Source organism: Pholcus phalangioides, unplaced genomic scaffold, assembly GCF_987345545.1.
Source record: "Pholcus phalangioides strain wild (caught in Gottingen) unplaced genomic scaffold, Ppha-v1.0 ptg000016l_1, whole genome shotgun sequence".
Taxonomy (NCBI): Eukaryota; Metazoa; Arthropoda; class Arachnida; order Araneae; family Pholcidae; genus Pholcus; species Pholcus phalangioides.
In genome coordinates, this window is record NW_028301609.1 from 14,943,145 (window position 1) to 14,959,514 (window position 16,370).

The 16,370-nt window shown below is 38.2% G+C and overlaps 1 protein-coding gene across 1 annotated transcript in view; it reads left to right on the forward strand.

Moving 5' to 3' along the window:
* LOC149075123 (serine/threonine-protein kinase H1 homolog) overlaps window positions 1–16,008 on the forward strand; it is a 30,974-nt gene extending 14,966 nt beyond the window's left edge. The window contains exons 2-3 of the mRNA XM_089245688.1: window positions 13,034–13,371; window positions 14,697–16,008. Coding sequence (XP_089101814.1) covers window positions 13,034–13,357 — 324 coding nt within the window. The 3' untranslated portion in view covers window positions 13,358–13,371; window positions 14,697–16,008. The remainder of the gene's footprint in view (window positions 1–13,033; window positions 13,372–14,696) is intronic.
* The last annotated feature ends 362 nt before the right edge of the window (window positions 16,009–16,370 follow it).

Here is a 16,370-nt window from a genome sequence, read left to right on the forward strand (position 1 = left end):
CTATAGCCAATATGGCAAAACTAATGCCCGATTCGGAATCATCGCCTCAAAATGCCTCTTCATTCACTGAAATATTTTTGCAAAGGATTTACTGCATTTATTTATAACGCAGTCTCAATATGATTTGTACGCTGCTTATAGTATTAGTATTGAAATTTAATTTTTACTTTATCACAAAAACCAATCCTTTAGAGCAGCGGTTCTGAACCGGTGCTCCTTGTTGACTGTCCAGGGGCTCCGCGGTCGATCGAGGGGGGGAAAAAAGTAAAGTTAAAAAAAATTATAAATATTTTTAAATAACAAAAATAAGTAACTTTGATGGATAATTAAAAAAAAATAGGCTTACGGGACTCCGCCATAGAATTTTTTTTTTTTACTAAAGAGAGCTCCGCGAGTCAAAAAAAAGGTTGAGAACCGCTGCTCTAGAGTAGTGTTTCACAAAGTGGGCAGTATCGCCCCCTGCCGCTGTGGTGGTCGAGTGGTCATAATGACTGACTCGCCTCGCGGGGATCCGGGTTCGAGCCCCACCGTCGCCACAGTGGTGGTCGGCTGAAGTTGGTTTTCTGTGGTTCCCAACTTCGAGGCGCAAATGCGAGCCGATCTCCCCGTTAAAAAGTCTCGCCACAGAGAGCAACAGGCCTACAAACAGTACAAATATTCAGTCACTACACATCACTCACTTCACTTCTGAGATATAGCTGGCAGCACTGAAAAATCATACACAACACAAGATACGCACTCAGACTGTTAGGTACACACATAATTCCGGCACAAATCACTAGGTAGTAAATTGCCTATGGCAATAGACCTGAGTTGTGCTTGGTTTGAAAAAAAAAAGTATCGCCCCCCTGGTGGGCGATTGGAGCTATGGGTATAACAGGATCATATGGGCACGCTTGACAAGGGTGGGACTGACAGAGCCCTGGGAAAGTTTTTGATTTCTTTTGTTTTTTCACTCTAAATTCACTATACAGGAGCCCACCAAATATCCTAGACTAGGGTCCTGCTGCAGAATATATAGGCCATGAAAGAAACGATATGAAGCATTAGAGCAAAAAAAAGTATAGTGGGTGAAAGTAAAGTGTGACTGCTTTTAGATTCTAGCTATAGTGTTTCCCAAAGTTGGCAATATCGTCCCCTGGGGGTGATAGAAAGGATCGGGGGCAGAACTTGAGGTTTAGTATAGGATCCTATGGAATGGCTTGAGTTGAGTTTGATGAAAGAAAAAAATTTCTGAAGAAAGGGCCGATGTGTGGAACAAAAAGTTTGGGAAACTATTCTGGAGTCAATCTGATAAAACCGATGCGAGATTCGGAATCGGCAGCCCCAATATACTCTAAAACATAGTTTCCCAAACTTTTTTATTCCATCCCCCCCCCCCCCTGCAAAAAATTTCTCTTCTTATCGCCCCCAACTCAAACCAACCCATTGGATCCTATACAAAACCCAAAGTTTCAATTGCCCCCCCCCCACCCGAAACCATTCCATCGTCTCCATGGAGCGATATTGCCCACTTTAAATACTGCTCTCAAACCATTAAAATTTCTTCAAGAACATAATTTTTTTTTTTTTTTTTTTTTTTTTTTGAGCAGTATTATACAGGGTGGTCGGCTGAAGTTGGATTTCTGCGGTTCCCAACTTCGAGTCGATCTTCCCGTTAAAAAGTCTCGCCGCAGAAAGCAACAGGCCTACAACGGTATAATTATTCATTCATTACACTTCAATCACTATGAGTTCAGAAAAAAACTCATAGTTTAAAAAAATTCATTGCAGATGGCAGCACTAAACATAAGCATTACACAGAAACAAACTTCACTATACGTACACACACATTCCAACATGTACCAATTCGTTAGAAGTTCCGCAGAGGAATATGGACGAAGTGCATGTATGGTTTAGTAGTAGTAGTAGTATTATACAGGGTGATAACTATCGACCGCTCAATAAAAATTACGCGTGATTCCTTGTGAAAAACTAATATCGAGAAGTATTTTTTGTTTTAGGATCGGACGACTATTTAATGAGTTAAAACTTTTTTAAATTTTTCTGATGTGTCATTTTTGTAACTGTCAATTACGCGCCAAACACGCAACGAAAGTAAAATTTTTGCCCACCAGAGGGTTGCAGGCTTTTTGAAAATTAACTGAAATATTCAATATCCCCTTTGGTCGAACACATAGTCAGGCGACCACGAGGTACGGGAGTGCATAATGGAGACTAGCGGCGAAAACAATTGTATTGTTTTTTTTACACCGCCACACACACTCGAGAGGACGAGAAAGAGGCACGCAGCGATGTGCGGGATTCGAACAACGGTGCGAAACAAAATGTTTATAAATTTATTGAACCTTATTATAAGAAAGATTTTGTGACGTGTCTTCCAAATTTATTCCAGTCTACATGATTCGCGCAGAACTTGGTAATTTTTTCAGGTGAATTTTTATTTTGTGGCGTATTTATAAGGGGCTCCTCTCTTAGCAGAGACTGATTTCAAGTTCTCCGCCCTAGACACTACTAATTTTGCCACCTCTTTGAGGTGGTGCTCTTATGTTTCGTTTCTTAATTTTTTTTCCCGAATAATCATTCCCTTCACTACAATTTTTGCGATAATAGCGAAATTTTTCGTGAGTTTTTTTTTTCGGTTGCAATCAGTGATATCCTGTATTTAGTGTGGCAATTACTCTGGTGAGATATGGTGATGCCAAATATGGAACTGTTATTTTTACGTGATCCCATAAGGATATTGCAAGTGTCAGTTAGAAAAATAGAATAATTTTACAGTTGACTCAGAAGTAAATTATCAGGTCTGCCTGCGGACCACCTTTGCCATCGTCGAGGACCACCTCTGATCCGCGGATCATAGGTTGAGAAACGCTGATTTAGAAAAAATAATCATTTCCTGAAATAGTGAGAGGAGTTTATGGCTGACGCCCCCTCCTGGATGAAAAATAAAATGAATGTTCTATTTTTTATGCCTATATGCTATATGGTGACATTATAGTAGCTTCCACGCGCTTTTGCCAAAAACTTGAAATTGCATGAAAGCGCACCCTGTGGTGGATATCGAAAAACATCACAAGATGATTAAGAGGTTTTTTTTTTGCTTCTCTAATTAAAGAAAGATGCGGGAAAAAAGGACCAATTGTGCAAACAAGATCACGCGGCGTATTTGAAGAGTTAAAAAAAAAAAAAACACCGTGAGGGGGGGGGGGATGCTTTTATGAATAACATTACCATGTTTCGCGATTGTTTTCTTTTCCTGTGGTGAATAGAAAGGCGTCATCCAGGCGTAATTGCAGCACGTGCTGGTGTCCACGGTCATCCGATATCGTTCATATAATAGAGAGAGAAAAGTCCTGCTATCTGTGGTAATGTGAAGGACTTGTCCGATATCAGAGTGTGCCATGCAACACACGCACATTTAAAAAAAACAGCCCGAAACATCGTTTGACTTCATTTGCCAAAGTTTTCATTGTAAGGTCCTGTTTCCTTGGTATTTAAAAAGAGGCATGTAATCATTTGCTGCTGCCCCTTTTTTTCTCTCTTCCTCTCAGTTTGATTTGTGGCCGAGTGCGGGCCTGAAATAACTGAGCGGCGGCGAAATATTAATTCTTGAGATGATTAAGTCTTATCCTCCGCGCTCTTGTTGATTGTGTGTTTTTCTCGTATTTGAATTTTTTTCCTTATCCATGTGCAATATCGTTACCTTCAAGTGCTGGCCGTTTCTAATGGTTTACGGAAATTTCGCCCCTCTCCCGGGGCATTTCACCTGCCCTGACCGTTTGAGAGACGAAGTGAGTGAATGAGTGACCGTGTGTGTGACCATATGAGTGACCGTATTGTCACTCATATGGCCATTCACTTGCCCAGTGACGTGGTCACTATCTTTCATAAGATCACTCGGTCACTTATAGTCACTCACTTGATCATTCATATGGTCATTCACTCAACCATACAGCAACACTCACTCACTCATGCCGTTACTCACTTGGTCAGTCACGCAATCATTCATTCATGGCCCCTACATCCTGTAGCGGGGCCCCTAGGATGGGATCTTTTACGGGCCCCCCGGTTAGACTTTTCATGGGCCCCTTATGTAGTTAATTTATACCGTGAAAAAGCAAAAAATTATGAAAACTGCCCCGGGTCCCAGCGCTAGAGCTCTGTCACCCCCCTTTTTTGTGGGGGGGGGGGGCATGCACTCATTTGCTCACTCATACGGTCATAGAAATATCACTCTTACGAAATGTCAGGGTCGAAATTTCTGGATCCCGTTTCGAATCGGGGTTGAGCATCATCAGTGAACTATCACGATCGCGCTGAATTTTGAATATGTACCAGTAAAGTATAGTAGAACCTCAATCACCCCGATCCTCTTTTTTGGGGCTTAAGTGATATGAGAAATGTCTGGAAATCGCATACAAATAAAAATGACAAATGGCCGTTTTAACGTTTAGGCCAGGATTTCCAACCTATGGGTCGCAGGGTCTTCTGAGATAGGTCGCACAAATCCACTTACAGCCGGGGAGTCTTGAGCTATGGGTCACTACCCAAACTTGATTCGCATGGGGCTTTCTATGTCAGTGTTTCTCAACCGCTGGTCCGCGATCTGGTACCAGTCACATCGGGTTGTGAGCGATTTTCAGTTTCATTTTCCCCATTAATTTCTTGTTAGTCGCGTGTATGGCCGGGCAATTTTCAATCGTAACAAAATGAAATTTACCGGGCCGCAGGCTTCCAAAAGTTGAGAACCACTGTAATAGAAGAGTCGTATGAATCCACTTAGTCCTTTTATAAATGCAGTTATTGCGTTACTGATTTCGAAAAACAAACAGTCCCATAGATCGCAAAGATTGTGTTGAAAAATGTTAAGAACTTATGGTCTAGGCCTACCGAGACACGTGCCTTAGAGCATAGGCGGAGATAGACTTGGAAGTCGGGGGGGGGGGGGCAAGATGATTATGATGTCGATTCATCTATACATATACGCATTAGATCAGTCGACTTCACCTTTGATGCTGGGCCCTCGTATCTCCGCCCATGCCTTAGAGACTCGCCTCGATTTCGATAGATATTAGGTGGATTGGTAGGTTGGTACCACGGCCGAAACTAGGGGGGGGGGGGGCAACTGCCCCGGGCGCTCCCTAAAAATTTAGGGAGCGGCAGTTTTAGTTGGGAACACCGTTATAAAATTATCGAATTTTAAAATGGGAAGGGGTGGATGTGTCTCATATTGTCTCTGGGCGGAAAAATACCTAGTTACGGCCCTGATTGATACTTCCAGTTTAGTAAGCGGAATTCCTATAATAGTGCTTTATCTGGAGGGGGTGAGGGTTCAGGATGCTGCCGAGACGGTTCTGATCGCAGGGGCGTACGCAGGATCGATTGAGTTACCAACCTTAACAGAAATTGGTTGAAATAGCATATAAAGAGTATTTTTTTTCATCCAAACTTATTCTCTACCTTTTTTTAGAGACCCCAAGAACCAATAAAATGTCTGAAATAGTTCTACACAGACCAAACTTAGGACCGACCTTCACATTTCAATCCACGTTCGTTTTTTCACAGTAATTGATACCCTGACGACAACCGCGTAAGTCTGAGTACAGTTTTCCGTGTTAGTTAAAAATCGGGACCAAATTTTCGGAAGAACCAGGCGTGGATATATCACCCACCCCCCCCCCCCCCACTTCCAAGCGAAATGCTATAATTCATGAAATTTTAGACACACTTAGCGTTTCTCAATCTTTCTGAACTTAAGGACCAGTAAAATGTCTGAAACAAATTGGCGGACCACTTGTGTCCCGTATTACGAAACATTCCTGTAATTTTGGTTGTACCGGTTTTTTTTATACATATGTGTCGTTTCTCCTGTTTATTTGAATTTGTAATATTTCCTAAAGTAGTGAATACACATCGTTTTCATAATACTGTATATAAATTATATTATAATTATTGCAAAAAATATAAATATGCATCTCATATTTGCCACGTTCGACGTTTTTCCACAATTTTAATAGCAATTGGTGATCATGTCTACTTCTGGCATGGTCTTTGGTGACAATTTCCGATGTCATGTATTTTACTCCATTCTCCAGTTACCGTATTTTTCTCAATGAAATAAGGTCATCTGTTCATTTGAATAATTTTTTTGTGCACTACATTTTTTTAACTGTGATTGTAGCAGCCGTGCCGTTTATTTCTCCCACACTTCAGCAATTTGCATTTGGAGTTAATGAGTTGCATTTTTTGGGCAAATTTTAGAGATATCCCGGATTTAAGATTGCATTTTTCTCGATGATATATGGTGAACCTACATACATCATTATTACGACATGCTATTTTATTACGTGTTTATACGTTATTACATGTAACGTATGAAGGTATAATTTTTATATAACTCCATATCGTTATTACTAATAAGCCTTTATCAACCGCAATGGTGGAATAATTTTTCCTTCAATTAGAATTAAATTATCAAGTCTACCTGCGGACCACCTACACCATCGTCGTGGAACATAGGTTGAAAAACGCTGTTGTATATGATAATAGCATTCAATCAATCTATTGAAAAAATATGTGTCTATAAATTCATATTTAGTCGAGTAAGACGAATATGAAATTTCAGTTTAATTAGAATTTTATTATTAAGCGTTGGGATGGGACGAATAGTGATTTGGCCGAATATTCGTCGGCTGAATATCAATTTTCTTAAAATTCATTTCAATTACAAATAAAAACGGTGTTTTTATTCGAAAATAAAATTATTGGTAATTACAAATGATTGATATTGAACTTTAATTATGCAATTTATTACTTGAATAAATATTAAAGAGTGGTAATTGAAAGATTTTTATTGCCATGATACTGACAATCAAATTTAACAATGAGACATGCATTTTGACCTTAATATTAAAATACAAATGCGCCATTAGTGGGCCATTTAAGAACATTTTATTCATTTTTTTATGAACTTAAAGTAATATTCATTTGATGATTCTGTACCTCAGAACCATACTATCGTATGTCCGTTTGAGCGATTTTAGAGTAGGAAGAGAAAACAATAATTTATCTAATTTTGTTAATTCCTCGAAAAGTATATTGGGACATACTACAGTCTGGTTTTGGTTACTTTCTTTAAAACCATTCCAGCTAAACTACGATGTTATGGCCCTAAAATACAGAATGAGAGCTACAAGATCGTAAAATTGACAAAAATGGACATACGATGGTATGGTTCTGAGGTACAGAATTATTTTTTGAAAATTTGTGGACTCGGTTCAAAATTTTGTAAAAGAAATAAAAATGTACACTTTGTCAAAGTACCAGTGGGCCACCAAAAAATTGAATGAAATAGGACAAAATTTATACTTCACCATTATTATTATTAACATAACTAAAAAAAACACTATTAAGGAAAAAAATAATTAAGTTTAATAGGGATGTCAGTAATAGCACTTGCAAAATTAATTTTTTTTACAACACTTGTTACAATTTTACATCTAATTACGAAAAATGTCAGCCATTACAGTATTTGCTCTCAACTAGTAATGATTTAATTTACGATTTACGAAATTTACGATTTTCTTATTTTTCCTCTTTGGGTGTTCTTTGCAAACTTTTGCCTCTTTCAGAAGCTCGATATGTTTCTTGTCTAGGTACATCCTTCAGTTAGTGAACGTGTGTAATTCATGCTCACTTCCACCTTATTGTAGTGGAATTCCATTTTCAGTTTAACCTTTTAACGGCCAATGTTCCCAATTGGGAACATACTTTTGATTAATTCAAAAAAAATATTTCTCTTCAACGAAAATAGCTGATTTTTTTCCCCTGAACATATAAGGTTCTGAACTTAATTTAGAAAAGACAAAAGTTATTCGATTCAGCTCTTATCATATCAATTTATTATTCTAAAATCACCCATTTTCAAGGGAAATTATCTGTAAGTTTATGTTTTAATTATTAAAATAGTTTTTGTAAACATACATGCATCTCAATTTTTTTTTAATTGTAGAATATTGCCAAGAATGATAAGAAATGCTCAATGAGAGAGAAAAAAAATTTGTTTGAATTCCAGGGAACTTTTCCTACGATTGTTCCCAATTGGGAACATTGGCCACTACTGACTATTCTAAAGTGCAATGCAGGGGAGTGGCATTCCGAAAAAACAATTTATTGCTTTTTCCTTCTCTCTGGTGTGTCTCAAAAGGAAGGAAAAGTATCAAATTTCGCATTCCGATGTTTACATGCAGCACCCCCTTTTTTCTGTGACTGACTTTGCCCTCCCCCCCCCCCCTTCAACCTTCCCTCTACGTTTTGAGTAATTTTGTTGGTACGTTGGTCTTTCAGTTCTCAGTTGATATCTGGTCTTGTGACTTTCTACACTTCTTTTTCCCATCTTTTTTGTTATACTAGTAGCTTATTAGACTGAGTTTGAGAGATTCTGATATATCACATCTCTCTGATGAAGAATTCGAAATGTGCCAGCTACTGCCTGATGAAAATGAGCGGGCTACAGATGAGGAAAATATCGATGACAACATGCTTGGCCCGGTCGTTCCTGCAGATGTTTGTGGATATCTGTGTTTTAAAATCACCACGTAGTTCATTTGTGGGTGAATTTGTAGATCCTATCAACATGCCTTCTACATCAAAATTGCCTTTCAAAGATCAGATAATTACCCAGTCAAAAAATAAGAAAACATCATGTGTCAAGTGCCAAAAGACTAAAATTCATGCAACCGAAGTGGAAAAAAAAGTACTGCATTCGACAAAAATATAAGTGAACCTACTGGAGCAATCAGTCATAAGTTTCCTGAGATAAGTGCAAGCCGACTCGATTGATATTTTTTTTCAAATTTTTACCGCAAGAGTACCTCAGTTACTTGGCTGAGATGACAAATATTTATGTCGCACAACATGGATCGAATTTGAAAATTGAGTGTAAAAAAATCGCAAAGTTTTTTGGATTGGTTTTGCTAAGTGGTATCACAGAATACCAAGTGAAAATGATCAAGACAATTATTATCACAACATGCTAGAAATAACTTTAGAGACATAAAAAATAACTTCCATTTGATGGATAACTCTTTGTTACAACCCGGTGATAAGTTGGCTATCTATGATGAATTAAATGAAAAATTCACACACATTCGGTTTGGGTTGTTCCATGATAAACTAAGCATCGATGAATCAATAGTACCGTATTACGCTCATCATTCAAGTAAGATGTTTATATGGGGAAAACCGATTCGCTTTGGATTTAAAATTTGGATGATTTGCTCAAACAATGTGGTTTCCCATATAAAATGGAAGTATATGCTAGTAAGCAGTCATCGGAGCCTGTGCCTTTAGGTACCAGAGTTGTAAATAATATTTTCTCTCTCTTTATATTTTTAAATAATATCTTTTAACTTATCAAGGGATCCATACAAAAACCTAAATCCGTATGTATGTATTCTTTTGTGAATTTTAGACCAGCATATCAGCTCATCATAAGCTCTTTATTATAATACAGATATACATGCCTTTTGAGTGTATTCGAGAGAAGTTTATTTCCATCATTTTTAAAATTCTATATGTATATTCTTTAATTTTTAAAATAAATTTATTAAATGATGACGAATTTTGCATCATCCTGTAAGATGGCTTCACTGCGAAAATTATGTTTAGTCAGATCCGGCCAATGTTCCCAATTGGGAACATTCAAGAAAACGCATAGGGAAATTTTTTTTCTTCAATTTCTCGATTGATATCTCTTAACTAAAAAATCAGAAGGAGAAATTAACAAAAAAAATAATGAAAATCACTTGGAATCTGAATTCGGCCGGTAAAAGGTTAATACTTTCGTTATGTTAGAAATTTACCCTGACATAACATTTTCACAGAAAAGGATACACAGTCGAATCCCGTTTTAACGAACACCGTTATAGCGAAAATCTCGTTGTAACGAAAAATTTTCTAATCCCCTGATAAGTTTACATAGAAATAATGCTGAAACCTTGAATTTTTTTATAACGAAATTTCCTTTCAACGAAGTGATTTCTCCGGTCCCTTGGAGTTCGTTAAAACTATATTCGACTGCGTGCCACTCGATAAAATATAATAACTAACCGTGTGATGGTTCGGTCCATATCTTACGGGACTTCAAACCGTAAATAAAGTATTGTAGGTACATTTTTAATTCATGGGAAAAATTCCCATTACAGTGGAACCTCCCCTAACGGACATTTCCCGTTAGCGGGCACTTTTCTGATCCCCGGTTCCGTGGAATAGGGCTTTAATGCATTTCATTCCCCGTTAGCGGACAGTGAAATCAGGCAAACTAATTTTTTTCCCCAAGCTCTAATTTATTAATTTTTGGTGATTAACCAAGAATTTATCCCATTCAACTAAGATTGTTTATATTTTTTAAATCAGTTTGTTGTGCTTAGATTTACACACATTTGGGCAAATACTTAAGCGTTATTCGGTCGACCTTAATATTCGGCAAAAGGGCCGAATACCGAATATTCGTTCCATCTCTGATTGAAAGTGTTTGAGAGGACCACCGGTTAAGAAACGCTTTCTTCAGTGATGACCTCTTGTATAAAATGCAAAAGAAAAATGAAAGGGCGCGGTTCATTCTCGAGATGATGTGTGGACAATTGACATCCGAACCTTTTACTTCCAAGTCCAACAAGAAGTATTGTAATATACAAGAAGATGACTTTTCAAAGTTGGGGAAAAAAGATTTCTCTGGGACCAGCCTTCAGAAAGATCAACTTCTCTTCCTTTTCCCACATGGGCTTATCAAAGCTTCAGATCTACTGCAGCTCCAGTGTTTATTTTAGAAGGGTGGTGCCCTCTCTTTTTTTCCCCACTACAGTCGCTTAAACTGCCGCGCCCCATCGGGTCGAAAGTGCAAGCTGCAGCAGCAGTGGAGCACCTCTACTTGGATTGCTGATGAGTGGAGTCTCTGTTCTTTGCTACTAAGAATCCACAATGTTAGGATCTCTCTCTTCTTCCATATTAACTCCTCTCTTCCACCTTCCCATTCGGAAAAGCTTGGATACCCCCCCCCCCCCCATAGGTTGGGGTTGAAAATATGTACAATTTCTTTGTGCAAATTTTCCAGGAGGTTGGGATAAAAACGCAATTTATCTGTCCTTTGGTAGTCTTGTGTTCACCTTTCTAGCAAAATTCCCCAATATTCTTATTAAAGGCTAATGCTTCCATTGAAAGAGAACTTGGATAGCCAGTGCAGTCTTAATGCATGGGTCCACACTCCTCAAGTGCAGAAAGGGCCGTATGAAAATAAGATCTGTTCGAATTTTTGACAGTGAATATGTAAATTGAGTAGCAGGTATGTCTGGCTAGATTAAGGGCCTGTAATGCCGTGCGGTGACTTTGTGTCAATGCATCGTCCTCCACCACACTGAGGTGACTCGGCCATTATGGATATAACTGTGCCCAAGAGGAAGCGGCTCCTTACATGCAAACAAATTGATATTAGAATACAATGGTGCAAACAAAGACAATTATGGAGGGACTGTGGAATCACACTGTGATCAAGGTATTCGTGGCGTCTCAATGATGAAGCATTCACTAAGCAGTGCATGAAGCGGCCAGTGAAATTTGATACTTCCGTTATGGTATGGGGCAGGCGCGGATCTATGAGAGAGGACGAAATGCGAATATTGCATTTAATAAATCCGTTGAAAATTACTTGTAGCAGTGTTTCTTATTAAATAACAAATTTAAAAAACTTCGAATAAAAAACGGAAAAAAACCGGGGCATTATTTTGCAAAAAAAAAGGGTGGGACAGAGAAACCCGTGACTATCCCGGAAAATGCGGGACGTATATCCACCCTATTCACAATGTGGGGGAAAAAATCACCCCTCCCAACAGGGAGCTCTTGATCCGCCCCTGGTATGGGGTTGTATGAGCGCTAAGGGCCCCAGGGACGCTTTGTACATGGTGGGCAAAAAGTCTGTGGAAACGTTAAAAATTGATAAAACCGCAAAAATAACCGAAATAAAAAAAGGTTTGCTGGGTTAGCATCGCTAGGTCACGGGAATTTTTTAAGACAGGAAAAATTATTAAAAAAAAACTACCGATAGGTGGCGCTTCTACGAACGACTTCGGTGGAAATATGCAAATGAGATGGTTATAAGAGTTTACACTCCTAATCCACAACCACTTCACCGTTGTAAACCGTGTATGTAGACCTGCTGCACTCTGCCTTTGCTGAATTTGTCACTCGCCTGCAATGTGTGGTGGTGGTCATGTGCAACACATGCTGCTGCAATAAACGATTTTGAGGCATTCTGTTCGTTATTTGCGTATATTTTCTTTTATATGTGTACATCAGCGCCACCTATCAACTGTTTTTTGTTATTTCTTTGCTGTCTTAGAAAAATTCCCCTGACCTAGCAATGTTAACCCTGCAAACCGTTTTTATTTTAGTTATTTTTCTGGTTTTTATGCATTTTTAAAGTTTCTACAGACTTTTTGTCCACCCTGTATTTTGACCGGGAGGGTAAATAGCCAGTTGGAGACACTTGTAATGGAAGACCAAAAGCATGGTGTTTGTTTTTTAGTGGCAGAAGGAGTTTGAGTTTGAACGAAGGCAGTGTAGGGTGCACATGAACTGTCATTGAGTCGTGTGCAGGACTGGCACAAGTGTTTCCACTCACTTTCCTGTAGTAGAGTTTCTCTGCAACGATGCCTTTTATTGTGTGCTGTCTGTTTGGGTTGATTATCTGGTAGATTTCTTTCACCAAAAACCTCTCTGTGATGAAGAGGTGACTGACCAAGTCATGTATCATTCACAGATTCTCGTCTCTCGAGGAAACAATTATTTGTGTGCTGACAAAGTGTATGGGCAGAGTGATTGGCCAAAGAAATGGTACAAAAATTTTCTACTTGGATATTTACATGTCTCTGAAGGAAACACCATAAACATGTTTTTCAAGCATTATTTTTTTGGTCTCATCTGAATATCTTGTTTTCAGCGAGATGGTATTGACATCACCTTTTATTTGTTACAGGTGTGGAAAGAGTTCTCCAAGGAGGCAAAGTCTTTCATCTTAGACCTTCTGAAGCATGATCCTATGCGCAGGTTGACAGCATCAAGGGCTCTAGAGCATCCTTGGCTCACGTCTACGAACCTGACCTATTCTCAAGAGAGCATCAACATCTCCAGGAAATCATCATCCGTAGACAACCGGGACCCAAGCCAGAGGTCTGCGATATCTGTTGGTTCATCTAGGTCCGGTCGATCGATTAGTTCCCTGAGGTCTGGTCACCACCGGGTCCAGCTGCATCACCTGGAAGCACTGTCATCCGATCCCGAATTCTCCTCTCTGATGTGAGATGCTGCAGCTAGGTGGGTAGATTAGTTTTTTCTGAGTTGTTGCCAATATGCCCTGTGATAAATACTTCTGTAAATTTCTCACGTGATAAATCTGCGGACTTTAAGGTTGAACCAGACTTATTTTTTCTATGATCAGTTATCATTATCAACCTGTTAGATGGTAAGGCATCAGAATGTGTACCTTCCTTCATCACTTCCCTTGTTAATAATCATTTTCGTACATGGTTCACGTCTTTTTTTCCCCCCATATTTGTATTTTTATTGACTCCGTAGTAACCTAGTACCACCATGATCATGGGTGGAGATATGCACCAAAGATGTGTAGTCATATCCTACAAAAAAAAAATTCACATTTTAAAGTATTCACTGAGATATTTGAATTAAAAGTCAAAGAAAGTTGGGAAGAAACAGGATGGGGGGGGGGGTAAAACTTGTTTTACCTGCAAAGAGGTACCTGCTTGTACGGTTTCTTAGTAGTACAAATAATAGAAAAACCAGAGTATTTCTTAGTTTTTGTTTATATTCTCAGAGTTCCGGGAGGGAAGCACTATCATCTGCACGAAACTGGAAAAGTATTCTTCTTGAATAAATGTGGGGTATATTACATAGGGTTTAGTGATTTTCCACTGTGCCAGTTATAACATGGATCATTGAAGTGTTAAAAACTGTTTAAAATTTTAAAGCAGTGTTTCTCAAACTTTTGCCACTCACGATTCCCTTGGTTTTGTTATCGTTCATCCATGACTCAGGAGGAATGATACCCCCCTCCCCCTAGAGCAGTGCCTAAGAGCCAGATAATATGGGAAAATTTGTCTCTCCTGTAAAATAGGGGACAATTCACCGAATCTATATAATAAAATATCCCTTTCACATATCTGGGATCTCTGCCTGCCCTTTAATAGTTAAGAAAGAGTCACTTCAAAGAACTGAATGAGCAAATATAGATACACCATCTTGTCTCGATGCCCCTGAAAAAAGTTGGCCATGCCCCTAAGAGTCCCGACACTCAGTTTGAGAATCACTGGGTTAAAGGGAAAAAAATCCCATTTTTGAATAATATTAAAAAAAGAAAACAGCACAGTTGAATATTTTGTAGCCAGTTTAGTGGGAAAGACAAATGAAGTTGTCCTGTTTTTCTACGTCCCGTTTATATGGTGGTCGTTCATTTTGCAGATATTGTTTCAGATATAGTTATCATTCTTATCAGAAACCCAGAGTCCTGATGTGATCACACTAAATACTGTGCACTGTATTATTTCTTTTTTTAAGATTCATGTATTTTGTCTTTATTAATTGTGTCTAGCATATTTGTAACTTGTATCACTGTTTATTTCCAGATTGCATTTGAACGAAGACGAAACCCAGGATTTGGGAGAGTTAGAAACAATTTTCATTTCAAGGTTCATATCGCATCTGCTTTATGTTCATCACATTGAGGGGACGAAAGTTATTTCTTTGTACCGTCATTTGCCTCGAATCTCACAGCAATTCGATTTTGTTTCCAGCAAAACTCTTTCTTGTTGTCTTCACAAATATCATACAAAATGAAATGTGCATTTTTCCCATAGCACTGAGTGCTATCATCATTTCTTTTTTACACAAATTATATATATAAATATATTTATGTATACTTGTACATGTTCATCGACCAGCATGTGTTTCCATGCGATTCTTTTTTACACCAATGAATTTCCTACGATTTCAAGTGTTTTTTTTCTGCCAAAGATTTATTCATATATATATTGTATATATTTTTGTAATTATATGTATATGTATTTTGTGAATGCATTTTAACAATGAGATTTTTTGCCTGGTGCAATTCAGGGTTACGAACGTCACTCTACTTGAAGCTTTTTCCCCTTCCTCTTAAACCCCAAGTCTCATGTAATAATTAATTTTTTTTCGATGACATGCTCGTGAGAGTTTCAAGTCTGTATAATTTCATTCTTTCAAATCTAATTCCCAATGAATTCACAACGGAAGATTAAATATTTTTTGCCTGTTATAATGTCGGAAGGAACTAATGGAAAAGGCAAATAAAAGGAAAAGCCGCGAAATTCCTATTAAGTTTGACACACTAAAAGTGTCGTCTTCATAGGATAAATAGAACCACTTTCATGCTGGCTGGAGATTCCAATCTTAACTCTCAGTTGCTTAGCAGAAAAGAAAAATGTCTGTTCAAGTCAAACATTCTGGTCAGAATGAAGTCGAGCAAGTCTAGAGCAACGTTCTGATTGCTCGCAAATGGAAATCAATTGGTCTATTCAAATTTTCTTAAAGTTCTTGCTCCTCAATTAACCTAAGTCATGGCGCTGCGAGCAGTGATGTTGATTCATTATCATTTAACAATATATTTGTGAAAGCCAGAATATAGAGAGTTTTTAAGAAGTCTACATCAGCTGCTGAGTTTACTTTATGAAAAATCCTAGCTTCATGAAATTTGAATCGGTGGTCCTCTTGCATGCAGTGTGAGGTGATGTGAGGCACTGCCATTAAAAATAAAGAATGCAAAAAATTGACCATCGCTGTCAAGAAGACCATAGATTCAAATTTCATAAAGTGAGGGTTTTCCACGAAGTAAACTCAGCAGCCGATGTAGACTTCTTCAAATGCATATATATTCTGGCTTTCACAAATATATTGTTGAACGATAATAAATCAACACCAACAGCAGCACCATGGCTTAAATTAATTGAAGAGCAGGAACTTTAAGGAAATTTGAATAGGCCAATCAGTTTCCATTCACAAGCAACCAATCAGAACATTGTTCTAGACTTGACTTCATTCTGACCACAACTTTTGATTTGACCAGACATACTTTATTTTTCCACTGAGCAACAGGAAGTTAAGATTATGGATCTCCAGTCAGCGTAGTAGTGGTTTTGTTTATTCTCTGAAGATGGCAGCCATTGGGTGTCAAAACATGTTGAGAATTCCTGGCGTTTTCCTTTTGCCTTTTTTGTTAGTTCCTTCTGAGAATTCAGCAACGACTTGTTCACAAGATCAAAATG